Source organism: Candidozyma duobushaemuli, assembly GCF_002926085.2.
Source record: "Candidozyma duobushaemuli strain B09383 chromosome Unknown A_B09383, whole genome shotgun sequence".
NCBI lineage: Eukaryota > Fungi > Ascomycota > Pichiomycetes > Serinales > Metschnikowiaceae > Candidozyma > Candidozyma duobushaemuli.
In genome coordinates, this window is record NW_020289901.1 from 1,111,878 (window position 1) to 1,126,364 (window position 14,487).

General features: G+C 46.1%; 7 protein-coding genes across 7 annotated transcripts; 4 read left to right on the forward strand and 3 right to left on the reverse strand. All coding sequences in view use genetic code 12, as the record gives it.

Moving 5' to 3' along the window:
- Positions 1-515: 515 nt before the first annotated feature.
- CXQ87_000498 (uncharacterized protein) lies at positions 516-1,655 on the reverse strand (the record flags this gene model as incomplete). Its single annotated transcript, XM_025479074.1, has 1 exon — positions 516-1,655. One exon carries the CDS (start codon positions 1,653-1,655, stop codon positions 516-518), a length of 1,140 nt encoding a protein of 379 aa, XP_025338547.1.
- Positions 1,656-2,571: 916 nt separating this feature from the next.
- On the forward strand, positions 2,572-4,686 carry REP1 (Rep1p; the record flags this gene model as incomplete). The annotated part of the gene is made up of 1 exon (XM_025479075.1): positions 2,572-4,686. The coding sequence occupies one exon, from the start codon at positions 2,572-2,574 to the stop codon at positions 4,684-4,686; it is 2,115 nt and encodes a 704-aa protein (XP_025338548.1).
- Positions 4,687-5,128: 442 nt separating this feature from the next.
- On the forward strand, positions 5,129-6,628 carry DAL7 (Dal7p; the record flags this gene model as incomplete). The annotated part of the gene is made up of 1 exon (XM_025479076.1): positions 5,129-6,628. The coding sequence occupies one exon, from the start codon at positions 5,129-5,131 to the stop codon at positions 6,626-6,628; it is 1,500 nt and encodes a 499-aa protein (XP_025338549.1).
- Positions 6,629-6,776: 148 nt separating this feature from the next.
- Positions 6,777-9,029, forward strand: CXQ87_000501 (uncharacterized protein; the record flags this gene model as incomplete). The annotated part of the gene is made up of 1 exon (XM_025479077.1): positions 6,777-9,029. The coding sequence occupies one exon, from the start codon at positions 6,777-6,779 to the stop codon at positions 9,027-9,029; it is 2,253 nt and encodes a 750-aa protein (XP_025338550.1).
- Positions 9,030-9,171: 142 nt separating this feature from the next.
- CXQ87_000502 (uncharacterized protein) lies at positions 9,172-11,339 on the forward strand (the record flags this gene model as incomplete). Its single annotated transcript, XM_025479078.1, has 2 exons — positions 9,172-11,236; positions 11,281-11,339. The coding sequence occupies 2 exons, from the start codon at positions 9,172-9,174 to the stop codon at positions 11,337-11,339; spliced, it is 2,124 nt and encodes a 707-aa protein (XP_025338551.1).
- A 41-nt stretch (positions 11,340-11,380) lies between these two features.
- Positions 11,381-12,511, reverse strand: FDH1 (formate dehydrogenase (NAD+); the record flags this gene model as incomplete). Its single annotated transcript, XM_025479079.1, has 1 exon — positions 11,381-12,511. One exon carries the CDS (start codon positions 12,509-12,511, stop codon positions 11,381-11,383), a length of 1,131 nt encoding a protein of 376 aa, XP_025338552.1.
- A 1,096-nt stretch (positions 12,512-13,607) lies between these two features.
- On the reverse strand, positions 13,608-14,387 carry SDH2 (succinate dehydrogenase iron-sulfur protein subunit; the record flags this gene model as incomplete). The annotated part of the gene is made up of 1 exon (XM_025479080.1): positions 13,608-14,387. One exon carries the CDS (start codon positions 14,385-14,387, stop codon positions 13,608-13,610), a length of 780 nt encoding a protein of 259 aa, XP_025338553.1.
- Between the last annotated feature and the right edge of the window lie 100 nt (positions 14,388-14,487).

Here is a 14,487-nt window from a genome sequence, read left to right on the forward strand (position 1 = left end):
AATTGGTTGCGTTTAAATGTTCCAAGACACAGGGGCTGGCATGTACAAGGAAAAAAAAAAAATACAGGAGAGGAGCCCAAATAAAGAAGCATGCCTGCAGCCTTTCAGGCCCCGACGGTTTTTCGGCCGCACGCAGTGCTCCAGCCTATAGTTTGCGTTTCTGTGCGTAAGGTCTGCGTAGCAGAGGTAAACAATTCGAGTGGCCTATTTATGGCATCGACGTCTGTCGGCTTAGGCGAGCGGCTGCCGTGCAGCAGAAATTTTCTTAAGATCTAGCCCTGGTGCCGCCATTTGTGTCAATTCAGGGGCACCTTCTGTCAAACAATAAAAGGGAAGTTTTTGCTGAGGCGTGGTAAAATAAAGTCCCCAAACTATGTAAGCGCAAGATGGTGCTCACCTCGGCTGCACCGTGCGTATTTCTATAAATAGGTCCGTCAAATGCGTGCTGTCGTAAAAACTCGCTAACCGCTCACTCAGCGCCTACTGCTCCGCAGTGACTAAGGAATGTATGTGCCCTACTTACTGGTATTGTTTGCAAGCCACTGCAACAAGATTTTGAGCCCTTCCTCAATGTCTCGCTCGCTGTTTCCGAAGCCAATTCGTACGCTTCCTGGCTCGTTGAACAATTCTCCTGGAACAAGTAAAACTCCATGCTGTGTGGCAAGCTCAGTGGCCATCTCGAGGGTGTTAATCGAAGCATTGATCTTTACAAAACAAGTGCTTCCTCCCCGAGGACACTTCCACTGCAAAATTCTATTCAGACCGTTAATGACATGCTCAATTGCATCAAGGTTGCGCAGACAGATCCGGTGGGCCCTCTCTAGTATGCGCTCTTTGTTTTGCAATGCAAGCGTGGCCAACATGTCGTCCACCATCAGCACTGAGATAGTGTTATAGTCTCTTTTCTCGTAAAGAGCTTCCACCAACTCTGCATTTTTCGTGACGATCCAGCCTACCCGAAGCCCTGCGAGCGAAAACGCTTTGGACATGGATCCTGTAGAGACCGTCTTGTCGTAGCCAAAGCACACAACAGACTTGGTGTCCTTGGCTTCATGGTAAAGCGGCCGGTACACCTCGTCACACATGAGCGTAACGTCTAGCTTTCTGCAAAGCTCTACAATCGTCTCCATCACGTCGTTCCCCCACACACAGCCTGTAGGGTTGTTAGGGTTGTTGATCACAAGAAGCTTGGTCTTCTTTTCAGTCATATTCTTCTCCAACGCTGAAAGGTCGGGTAAGTAGTCGTTTTCAAGAAGTACTTTGAACGTGTCAACGTTCCCTCCAAACATTTGCGGTACTGAGCTCAATTGCTGGTAGCTGGGTTCCATGACCAATATATGGCCACCTTTCTCCACCAAGCTGTAGAATAGCAAGAAGTTTGCACCAATAGCGCCATTGGTAATCACAACATCGTCCGCTGTGATACCCTCGCCATAAAGCCTGGCAATCTCTCTCTTCAATTCCGGAGAACCTCTGATGTGTCCGTAGACTAGCTTTGTGCCAAGCAAGGCGTCTGTCACTGCAGCATGTTCAGATTCCGGGATGATGTCTTTCATTCTGAGAGAGTCGACACAAGTCTCGCCCATGTTGTATTTGATGGACGTCTCATACTTGTCCATGAATTGTTCCACGCCAAATGGCTCCTGCTTCACCATGATGAATGAAGTTGTCCCTGAAGATTCGTTGCGAACAGAGCGGAACTCTGCCCCAGATCAGGCAAGCCTAATTTCCGCGAATGCAAAAGAACCATTATGCTCGATGGTTTATTGGTCGCTTGTGAGCAGAGGTTTGGCGAAAACGATTTAAGCATGATTGCGTACGTAGCTGCAATGCCGCACTAGAGCTTGCGTCTCCATGCGAGGGCGTCGTTGCTAAAAGCACCTGTCAAAAGGCGCCTTAAGGAGAAAATTGCCTCTTTTCAAATCCGCTAGGTTATTTGAAAATGTTTTCTCTCGATGATATTGCTACTTGGTCAACAACATCGCTCCTTTTTTTTTCACGGCGTTTTTCTGATTTCGTGAAATTGATCTAGCCCCACAACTGAAACTCAATCCGTTACGCACAAGTGGATGTACGCGAAAGTTGCAAATCATCCATTGGTCAAAGTAATTCCAGAAAGTTCAAACATAGCTATATTTTAAGATAATCGTCATCGACATTCTTGCCCAACATACCAAATATGGTACAATTCGAAAAAACTATGATCCAAGTATGGTACGATAGCATGATGTGGACATCACAAGAGTTTCAGGCTGAGGATCTCGTTCCTTTCATAGGATCTGTTGTATGCCCTACTCGTCTGAACGTTAAGCTCCTTGATGCATCAGCCCACGAAATATCTAATGTCTTCATCTAATAGCTCTCTAACATCTTAGACAAGTTAAATGTAAGTTAGATCAATTTAGGACATTACCCCAGGAAGAGAAGCCCGGACTTCGTCTCCTGTACACAGACAGCTGGCCATCACACAGACTGAGCATCATATCACCAAACGGTTGGTCTTCAGTGATCTGTACACTCTTCCAATTCCATCGTCTCATTCCTATATAAACAAAGCATAACATCCAGGCCATGGATGAGCAGAAAGAAAAGATGGACGATCTTGCATCGCTTTTTCTTCCAGATCTTTTACACCCTCTTTCATCACTCAACTCAGACGCATTGGTCAAGCAAGAAGACGACGGTTTTCATGCTGCCTTGTTTCAGAATGACCAGCCAAAGATGTCTTCATATCTGTCAAGTATGAACATGCAAATGTCCAATACTGACCATGACAATCTGCTGCTGCTGTTCGATCCCGATAGCATATACTCAATGAACATGGGCACCGGACCTGGCCCAAACCACATGGGCAACTACACAAATCAGGGTAATAATATGCGCTTTCTGCCTCATGTTGCTCCTCAAGAAGAGGGCATGACGCACACCCTGCATTACCAAGATTTTGTCCCAGCAGAGGCAGCTGGAATCCAGCCTCCAATGCGGTTCCACCAAATGCAGAAACAGTATCTCCCCCAACACATCATGCCTTTCCAACAAGCTTGGTCCCCACTGACTGTTATAGGCCAGTTTGACGGCATGAACTACTACGGAAGCATGAGCCCTCAGGGTCCTTACCCTCAAGCAATGGCTGGTCCAATGGCAGGTCACAATGAGATTGAGGAGACTCTGTTGTTTGGAACATCAAAGACGGCAACTCCAGAGGTCCCACAAGGGAATTACGCCTATGATCGTTACCCTTCAAATTCTAGAGGGAAAGCCGGCATCAAGCGGTCTGAGTCTGATCAAGACTCATTGACACTAAACAACGGTAAAGCCAAAAATTCAAGAAAGAGAGCAAGGTCGCCCAAACGAGAGGAGCCCAATTCAGGGTTTCAAAAGCAAGCTACGGCATCAACCATTAAGGTCGACTATAATCCTAACGTTCTCAAAAAGCTTCTAGATCTTGAGGCCACCAATGAACACCCACCCATTCAAATTTTTGACCATGCAAATCAGCCTGTTGATATTAATTTCAGAGGCTTCATATCAGGACGATTTTACACAAACGATCAAGACAATTTCAATCACATTTCGGCCACGAAAGAGGTACCTCAACTAGATAAAAGGTATAAGCCGGAAGTTATTTCTTGTTACAGGCGAAACTTTATTCATATCAACATAAATTTCCATCGCTCAAGTGATTACAATCTCCTAGCTATTCCTGGTAAAGGCGTGATCAATGGTTTTCGAATTGATGTGTTGGCCTTTGCTAACGGCGATGAATGTAAGAGAATTCCGGTCATCATAAACAGAGAGAAGGAGTCGATGAAAGACAGAAGCAAAGGCTATGCAGATGTCGTTCTTCCCCACCAAATTGATACTTCTCACAAAGTGCTGGTGGAAGAAAGTGCCGAAGACAATTACTTCACCATTAGAAAAGCTCAATTCAAAAGTGCAACTGCAAATAGTATGAATGTGAGCTACCAAACATTCAACAACTTCACGATCAGACTAATAGCAGAGCTAGATAGGGAGGAGGTCATAGTCAAAGAACTCAGGAGTTCAGCTATAATTGTCAGGGGCAGGAACCCTTCATTTTATCACAAAAGGGGCGATGTTCTGATTGAGAGCAGGCCAGCGGTCTCCAAGTCAAGTTTTGCAATGTCGGAACAAATGTTGACAGAGGGTGAATTCTTGGGACAAGAATTCAGCTCGACTCTGCAGGATACTGATACTCAAACACAGGGCACAGGGGAAGGTCTGCCCGACAATGCGGGAAGTGAAAGATTGGAAATCAAGCTCGAGCCGAAGGAATCATCGATATCAGGACATTCAGAAGAGCGCTCTGGTCGTGAGGAAGATCCAATAGAAGAGACATCGCAAACGAAGCCACGCCTGAACAGGCAGACGCCAGTTCCAAGTGGGGCACCTCTGGCCACAAATCTCAAGGATTTGCTAGATTCCAAATCATTTGTCGATGCGGAAGGAAAGCCTACAAAATACCGATACTTCCCGATCCTGAACGTATATTACTTACCTCCTATCAATGTGGTATACTTCCCTCATAGAGCCCATCAGCTGAAGCAGGAATCAGGCAGTGATGCAAATGCTGAGGAAGGGCAGGGACAACAGTTGAACATGGCAGATACGAGCGCAAGGAGAGCCGATAAAAAGAAACCCACCTCAAAGTTCTATTTCAAATAGTTACGGGTGAACTATAGAATGGCTGGTGATGCCTGAGCAATTGACAGGTTCCAAGAAAATTCTTGGCAGTACATCCGTCAATTAACGATTTTCCAATCAAACTTTATCTGACAATTTGGTTTCCGCATTTGGTCTTGGTTTCATGTATGTAGAAATAGCCGTGCATTTGAGCGGTCAACTTGACAAACGGCGAAAGACTAAGTTCTCCGACCAATACAGAAATGTGATAACAATGCACGTGACTTTTATTGATTATGCAAGGTGTTATATGTGGAAGCCTGTCATTTACAGGTCAACCGTTTGCTTTTGCGTAACATAGCAAAAAAAAAAAAAAATTCATTTAAAATGAGATCGATGGCACCAAATGTTTTTTCGGCTTTAAGCAAATCTCGATGGAATGTCTAAGTCCAAATTAAATGAAAAGCACAGCGACGTGCCCTCCATGAACTCACACGAGTCTTTAGAAAAGGCTGGGGAGTCAATCGAAAAGAATAATATCGTTGGGTTGGATTTATTTGAGCAAGGTAACGATATTACCGAGGAAGAGCTAGAACTGGAAATTAAAGGCATCAGATGGAAGGTTGATCTCCGAATTGTTCCGGTACTTTGTGTCACATATACATTGCAATACTTAGATAAACTCAGCTTGAACTATGCCTCAGCATATTCACTCAAAGAAGACTTGGGTCTTCATGGACAGAGATACTCCTGGGTTGCAGCCATCTTCAATTTCGGCTACCTTTTTTGGGCCATGCCTTCCAATTACATCATTCAAAAGGTACCCATTGCCAAATATACTGGAGGCATGATTTTTGTATGGGCGATTATCTTGGTGGCTCATGTGGGAGCAAAGAACTATGGTGGAATGCTTGTCATAAGGTTTATCTTGGGCATGTTTGAAGCAGGTATTCTGCCTTCATGTATGATGATCTGTGGTATGTTCTACTCTCGTCGTGACCAACCATTTAGAATGTGCGTTTTTCTAAGTTTTAACGGAATTGCAACTATCATTGGTGGTCTTCTTGGTTTCGGTTTAGGGCACGCGGACCAGGCAGCCATTGCCTCATGGAAGTTAATTTTCTTGGTGATCGGTCTCCTTAATCTTGTGTGGTCGGCGGTGTTTCTTTGGGTGACCCCAGACAGTCCCACATCGGCGAAATTCTTGACGACCAGAGAAAAGATGATTCTAGTGAAATACATTTCGAAGAACAATCAAGGTGTTAAAGATACAAAGTTCAAGAAAAACCAGGCCCTCGAAGCCATCAGTGATCCTGGTGTCCACATTGTGGTGCTCATCTCCTTGGCGCTTGGAATAATTAATGGAGGTGTGTCTAATTTTCAATCAGCTTTGATAAAGGGATTTGGCTTCGACGGTCTTGCAGCTACCGCTTTGCAGATGCCAACAGGTGCAATCGAATTCATTTTAGTGTTTGCAGCCGGCATTGCGGCCTTGAAGATTCCTAATATCAGATGTCTTTTATTTGTTCTACTAAGCATACCCGGCCTCGCTGGCTTAATTGGAATACACTTGATCGAAAACAACCGATGGGCGTCAGTTGGATGCACTTGGCTACAATACATTGTTGGTGGTCCAATCATCCTCTGTTGGATTTTCATAAATGCCAATATCGGCGGAACTACGAAAAAGATCGTCACCAACGGTATATGGTTCACACTTTATGCAGCAGGAAATATCGTCGGTGCCAATATCTTTTACGCCAATGAAGCGCCCAAGTATAGATCTGCCATGATAGGACTTATGACATGCTACTCAGGCATGATAGCCCTCGGAATTGGATACTGGTTCTTGTTGAGAAGCAGAAACTACAAACGTGACAAGGAGCAAGGCGAACAAACGGAGGAGATGAAGCAAGAAGCCATTCGCTGTGGTTTTGAAGGACTCACGGACTTTGAGAACAAAGGGTTCCGGTATGCCCTTTAAATGCGAAGTAGCGTCAAATATACGGGAGCAGCGGCGGAAGCGGCTGCGGAGTGCACGGCGAAGTGCACGGAGAAACGGAGAAATTTAAATACCAAGTCTAAGTACCTCTTACTTTTCAGTGTTTATCAGCTTGATCCAATTGCCCAAAATGCCCAGGGGTCGTATACGTATGGTCTGTCTGTTCTGCAGAAAACGCAAGATCAAATGTGACATGAAGATGCCATGCTCAGCGTGTATCAAGTTCAAGGCTGAATGCGATTACAGCGAGTTTGCAAAGAACCTGACTAGCAATCGCCATGAAAATGATATGGTAATGAAGCCCCTGCCCTCATCAGGTAACCATGACGAGATGTTTATGTTGAAGGAAAGACTTCTAGCGCTCGAGGAGACCGTGAAACGAAGCGCCAGTAAGCGGCGTAGCCAGGTGATCCAAAGTGTTCCCGAGCTTAATGTCGGTACAGAATGCAGAATCAACTTCAATGTTCCTGTAAAGGTACCTGAGCCGAGATACTCCCGCCAGCTCAAGCATTGGGGGCCCTTTAGGTGGATAGTGTTGGTAAGTTTAGACCCGGTGCTTTTCAACATGGTCAGATCGGCCTTCAAACAGAACCCAAACTTATCGCAAGTGAAGACAGCGCCTACTAGTACGCTGACATTTTCGCCTGGCTTACTTTGCGGCACGCCATTGGAGAGTCTGGCTCATTTGAGACAACAGATCCAGGGCATCCTCCCTAATGCCAAGGTGGTTTGGATGTTGATTGACCGGTTCTTCTCGGTGGTTTATCCTTACATCCCTGTCCTCGACGAAATTTATGTCAGAGAAATGGTGAAGAGGATGATAGGGCCAGAAACAAATAACGAGCAGCCCACCCAGCTTTCTGCTTGTGGAGAATTAGATTTTGCAAACTTGGGAGTTCTTCTCATGATGCTAAGATTCGCTTACTTGACGATACATGACTGCAACAATCGTGTGAATGTCGCTTCAGCCTTTTCGCCCAATTCGATGCATTATTTGGCTCAGTATGAGATCCCCGAAGAGTACGCCAAGCTTGCACAAAAATGTCTTGGTCAATACAACCTCATTGATGAAAGTATCTTTGATGTCGTGCAGCTTGTGGGCCTTCTATGCTTATACAATAACGTTAACCCGGAGAACTGGAACACAGATAATGCCAACCGAACGTTGTTTGCCGTGTTGAATCAAATGGCATATTGTCGCAGGTTGAATCGAGAGCCTCACTGCTTCGCCCCACAAGACGACACGAGTCCTAGATGGAACATGCTTTGCCGCAAGATGTGGTATACTTTTCTATACTTGGACCTCTCAGACGCAGTCTTTTCAGGAAATTGTGTTACCATCAACCCTGAAACCTACGACGTTAACCTACCGTCATATCATGCGGAGTCTTCTAATGCCAGAGATCATGAGATGGAAAAAGTGCTGTTGAGTATGTTTGAGCTCAACGATGAAATGAATCGGTTGCTTGTTGACGTGCTTGCGATGACAGGGAAGCTCACCGGAACCACACCCTTGAGAACGCTCCGAGACAAGATGGACGATGTTGAGGCATTTCTTGCAAAAGTGCATGAGCAAATAAGAAATGCTTTACGGCACGATCCACTAAGTGAGGTTGACTCTTTCCACAGAAACGCTCTCTTAACTATTCTACTGAAAGTGCAGTTCATTCTTTTTAGTGTCAACACTCACATTTACTACAATCATCTTAAGCGAAAAGACTACGGGCTTGCAACCAGTGCAGAAACCAAGCTAATTACGTCCACGATGCAGAACGTCATACCGCTTTTGCCCATGCTTCTCGGGCACGTTAAGAATCCGTTCTCCGGTTCCACAGATCTATTTTCGATTTCCCTGTTCGTTAATTGCACAACCAACATATCGTTTTTTCTCGTGAGCTTGTTGAACAAGTATAAGAGTCAGTATGCCTCGATGGAGTGCAACAATAACCACAATGGCAGAATGAGAGCTGATCTGCGCTACAGCAACTTGTTCGAGGCGCTTGAAAAGTATATCGCGACGCTCGATGATCTAATGCTGATTCTTGGCAATTTTTACAGCCTGCTCAAAGATAGAAATGCGTTATGCAAGAAGCTTGATTATGGCCACAGGAAGTTACATGAAATGTTGGACGGCGTTGAAGGTTCTCCGGACGACAAGGCGTACATACGCACCTCCACACTGTTCTTGGAAGGCTGCAACCAAATTGTTCGTGAAGGCATAGATCGGGTTGAGTTCACATCTCTCAGGCTGAAACAGGAGCCGCTGCCTGTACCAAATCACCTTAATTCCCCGACGGACCTTTTCGACAACCGCATGTTTGAAAGCCTCGATTTTACAGTCGACGAGCTCTTGGATATACCGATGCTAGAGAACATTCTATAATGATCGGGCCACGATACGAGCTTGGCCTGCATTGACACTGCAAGTAAAATGGGCGCGGGAAAAAGACGGAAATATACAATCTTCATATATAGAGTACCAATGGATTGCACATCCTCTCCCTGCTCCCCGTGGTGATACCAAGATGACGAGGGGAAGGTACAAAGTTGTTTGCTCTTTTTGTCGTAAGCGAAAGATCAAGTGTGACAAGAAGTCTCCATGTACTGCGTGTGTCAAGTTGGGGAATCCTCATTGTGATGCTGTGGTGAGAACTGATAACAATTCGGGGGATGTTGCTGATGCATTGAGGCATCGTATTACTGTCCTTGAAAAGCAACTCAGCAATAATGGAATGAAACCGGCAACCAGTCTTGAAGAGAGCTGTCTGGCTGAAACTATAAATTTCCATGACGCCCTCAGCAAAACCGACCATCGTCATGATGCAAGCTGGAGACTTATGGGACCTTTCAAGTGGTATGTTATGGTATCGATTGACGAAATCTTGCTCAACGTCTTCAAGACCTTTTATGCTTGCAAGGAAGTACCATCATTTCATGATGAAGCTCCTCGAATGTACTTGAACCCATTAGATAAGGAGATCGGCTTAATCCACAAAGCTAGTGTTATGGAGGATCGCGAGACGCTACGAATGAAGCTCTACAATATCTTGCCCAGTACAAGGGCGATTAACATGCTCATAAACAGGTTCTTCAAGATTGCCTATCCTTACATGCCTGTTATCGACGAGTATGAATTCAGACAGTCTTTGAGCCGACTTTTGGGAAGCAGAGGAGGTGCCGATGAAAGAGCAATGATTTTGGGTAATGATGATACCGATCCAGCCGTTTACGGCCTTCTATTGGTGGTTCTCCGAACAGCCTACGTCACATTAACAGGTGGTTCCAATCAGACGCCTACCTATTGCTTTCATAATAGCAAGGAGGAACTTGAGTATCTCAGCCGGCAGCGGATTGGAGCTGACTTTATTGACTTGGCCAACGTTTGTTTGAGTTTGTACAATGTGGCGGGCGATCTCTGTTTCGAAGCTTTCCAATTAGTTGTCGCTTTGCGGGTCTACTCCACAATTGGCCCTGAGTATACAAGGTATGACGCAAAGTCGACCACATTGGCATCTCTCCTGAACCAGATCGCCTATAGTTTATGGATGAATAGGGAGTGGCGCCGTGAAAGGCCCGATTTCAATGAGAGGAGAGACTTGCTTCAGAAGAAGCTCTGGTACACGCTTGTTTTCCTCGAGATGGACCAGTCACTATTTTCCGGAAACTATATGTTCATCGGACCTAATACGTTTGACGTGACACTACCGGTCTATAAACCAGACTTACTTAATGGATGTGATTTAGAGAGTGAAAAGAAGGCAATCGAAAACATCCATTGGCTTGAAGGATACAGAGAGGTGTTCACACTGGCAATCAGTTTAACAGGAAGGGTTTCAGGAAATGTTAGTATCAGCAAGTTGAATAACGTTATCGAGAAGCTCGAGAACAAGTACGACGAACTCCTTGACGTCTTGGAATCTCTGAAGTCAACGCCCTCGTTGACTACACTGGATTCATTTGATCGTTTTTCCCAACTACGTTTAATGCTCAACCAACATTACTTCTTAGTTGGAATTTACTCCCACCTAATCCATTTCTACACTAAGAAAAAGGATCTCAACAGCGCTAGGCATTGGAGGTACAAGGTTGTCACTTTGCTCGCAAAGTTTTTGTTCCCCTTGCTTCCCGACCTCGTCCATCAAACCATGACACTCGTGAGCGGCTCAACCGACCTTTTTATTTGCGGTCCCTTGATCCAATGCCTCGGGCAATGCAGCTTATTTATTGCGTCCGCCACGGTTCGTTACAACTACATCAAGAAAGCTCTAGAAAGCCAACCGAATCATAGGGTTCTTCTAGTGACCAGCAGCGAGTATCAAGATCTCTTTAACGAAATTGAGAAGCACCGGGAATTGCTTCGCCAGTCAAATCAGGTGCTGCTCAATGTTTACAACCTCATGAAAGATAAGTACGAGACTGCCAGACGGTTCGACCTCATCAGCAGAAAAATCACCGATTGCACACTCCCAGAAGATTTCATTTTAAGGGATCCTATGATTCAAGCGACGGAAGAAGGTTTAAAGTCGCTCAAGGAGTGCAATATTTTGATGAAGGAGTGTTTCGAGAATAGTGGAGTTCGTGAGCTTGGTAGTGAACCTTGCTCTACACTGCCTACTAATTCTACTACTAGCGAGATCCCCACAGAGCTACTTTGGGAGTCTGGCAGTCTTTCGCCGTTTCAGAAGTATTTTGACATTATCCTGATTGAGGAGATGACTAGAGACATATAGACATCTACTTACGCTGGCCGTAGGCCTTGGTCGCATAATCACCATCGATGACAATGAGATCCTCCTTTCTGTAGTCGAAGGTCTTGTCAAAGTAACTCTTCAAGATCGCCTTGGTGCCTGCTGCATATCTAGCCTGTGCATCCAACGAGGTTCCACTGATGTGGGGAGTCATGGCATTTCCGCCGCCCCACTTGTTTCTGAAGCTTCTCCAAGGGTGGTCCTCAGGCGCTGGCTGTGGGTACCAAACGTCACCACCGTAACCCCTGAGCTTACCAGATTCAACAGCATCAGCGACATCCTGGGCCACACAAATGGCACCTCTGGCAGTGTTGACCAACCAGGCGCCGTCCTTCATGTGGCTGATGGTCTCCTTGTTGAACAAGCCTCTCGACTTCTCGTGCAAGGGGCAGTTGATAGTGACAACGTCGGCCTGAGCCAACATCTCGTTCAAGTCAGAGTAGTGTTGAACAATGTCGCCATGGCCATTAAAAATTTCCGAAGCCTTGTTCAATTTCTCGGTAGCTGGAGCAGGGAGTTCCTGGTAGTCGTAGTACAAGAGCTTGGATGGGTTGAAGGGGATCATTCTCTCCAACACACGGTAACCGATCCTGCCGGCACCGACGGTGGCCACAACCTTGCCTTCCAAATCAAACTCGTTCTTAGCACAGCCGGCGATATCCCAGCCTCCAGACACGGCCTGCTCGTGAGAAGGAATGATGTTACGCACCAAGTTTAAGATGGTCAGAATGACATGTTCCGCAACAGAAACCACGTTGGATCCAGTCACCTCAGCGACAGTAACGTTTTTGGAGTTGGCAGCGTCCAAGTCAACGTGGTCGGAGCCGACACCGGCGGTGACACAAAGCTTCAAGTTGGGAGCCTTGTCGATTCTCTCCTTAGTGATGTAGGCTGGGAAGAAGGGAGTGGTTATAATCACCTCCACCTCGGGCAAGTGCTGGTCAACCTCGGACAGGCCAATTGGGTCCTTGTTGGTGGTTGTGACCAATTCGTAGCCCTTGGACTCCACAAGCTCTCTGATGCCTAGCTCGTTCTCAAGGCATCCAAACAATCTGGGTTCCTGCTTGGCGTGGGCACCGCCTTCGTACAAAACCAAAAGCACCTTAGGTTTAGCCATGATGAGTTAATTGAGTTGTTTTAGAGGTCAATTGGAGGTCAATTGGGGTCAATGGGTTAGTTAACACGCTCACTGGGGTCAACTGGGTCAATTGATGCAATTGAAAAAAAGTATCGAGAAACCAGAGAAAACCTTATACTTTTATAGCCCACCCGAGTTCCTTGGCTGGAGGTAAATGTCTCGGAAAAGCCCTATTCCGAAGGGTCATTGACCCCCACATAGCCCTTTTGCATGGCAACCTCCCTGGTCCCCGATACAAAGCAGCCCTCTTAATGCAGTATCTGGGGTAACAGCAAGTGCGAGCTTAGGACCCTTTTCCGAGCCATTTCCTTCCCCGAGGCATTTTGGAAAAAAGTCTCACACAAAGACAATACATTTTTGCAGAGGCGTGGGGCACAAGGTAAGGAGGGCTAAGTAATCTCTCGGAGTAAGATGCGCTCCGAGCTCGGCCAGCGGAATAGTTCCTTAATGGCTCAACTGTTGGACCTTATCGGAATTTAGGCTTTTCTTGCGGCGCTTCCAAAATGGTCTCGAGTCCTGGATTTATTTTTTAGAGAAACGGTATGCCCCTATGCGGATCTAGCAAACGTGGAGAGGGTTTGGGGCAGTGAGCAGGATACTATGGGGGTGGGGGCAGTACTGCCGCAGTGGGCTGTTAAAGGAGCTATTTTTTTGAGCCTGGATTCATAATGTTTGCTTTAATATATAAAAACTCTCATCCTCTGGAATTGAATTCTCTCTTGCTGTTGAGTCTTTTTCTTTGAGCCCATAAATCAATGGCACTTACGACTTCTTGCACGGGTTTATACGTGGGTTCCTGTTGAACTCGGCTTCCTACGATCTGCAGAAGTCTTCTATGCGCCAGTGTCTCCACATTTCAACTATCGCATTGGCACCAGCCCCAAACTGGAACCTTATTCCCAATGGCTCATCACTGACATACTCCACATTATAATCCTTGGACTTCCTAAATTCAATCAACATGGAACAGTTTATTATGAATGTCGCTGAGGAGTGCTGGTGAATGTCAGGGTATTCGCCCCGCCGGGAGGCCTACAGCTCACTCATGCGTGGTGATAAATAATGCTATATAGACCTAATCGAAGGCCATCAGTTTCTTGATTTCGGCAATGGCACGGCCGGGGTTCAAGCCCTTAGGACACGTTTTGGCACAGTTCATGATAGTGTGACATCTGTACAAGGACATGGAGTTCTGCAACATTTCCTTTCTCGCCTTGCTGGCCTCGTCTCTGGAGTCAATCAACCATCTGTACGCCTGCATCAACACAGCTGGGCCCAAGTACTGCTGCTGGTTCCACCAGTAAGATGGACACGCCGTGGAGCAGCACGCACACAAAATGCACTCGTAAAGACCGTCCAACTTGGCTCTGTCCTCGATACTCTGCAAGTTCTCTCTGCCGTCGGCTGGTGGCGTGTCTCTCTGCAAGTAAGGCTGGATGGACTTGTACTGTTTGTAGAAGTGGGTCAAGTCTGGGACCAAGTCACGAACAATGTACATGTGTGGCAAGGGGTAGATCTTCAAGTCCTTCGACGTGTTTGTATCTATTCTGCACAAGCATGCCAATGTGTTTTGTCCACCAATGTTCATGGCACAAGATCCACAGATACCCTCTCTGCAAGATCTTCTGAAAGTCAAGGTGGAGTCTTGCTCATTTTTGATCTTCAAAAGAGCATCCAAAACCATAGGACCACAGGCGTTTAAGTCAATCTCGTACTTTTGCATGGTTGGCTCCACTTCTGGGGTGTCAGGGTTCCATCTGTAGATTTGGAACTGCTTGATCTTGGGCTGCGTAGCAGTAGCCAAGCTTCTTGACGTAGTCAAACGTGCAACTGGTCTGAAGAAAGTCCTCAACATGTTATCTATTTGTGGGTGTAGAAGAAGAGGATGTAGCGATATAGCTTTCGCTTTTTTTTCTGGTGGGAGGGCCATACTAAACCCGGCGCTAGTCCGGGTG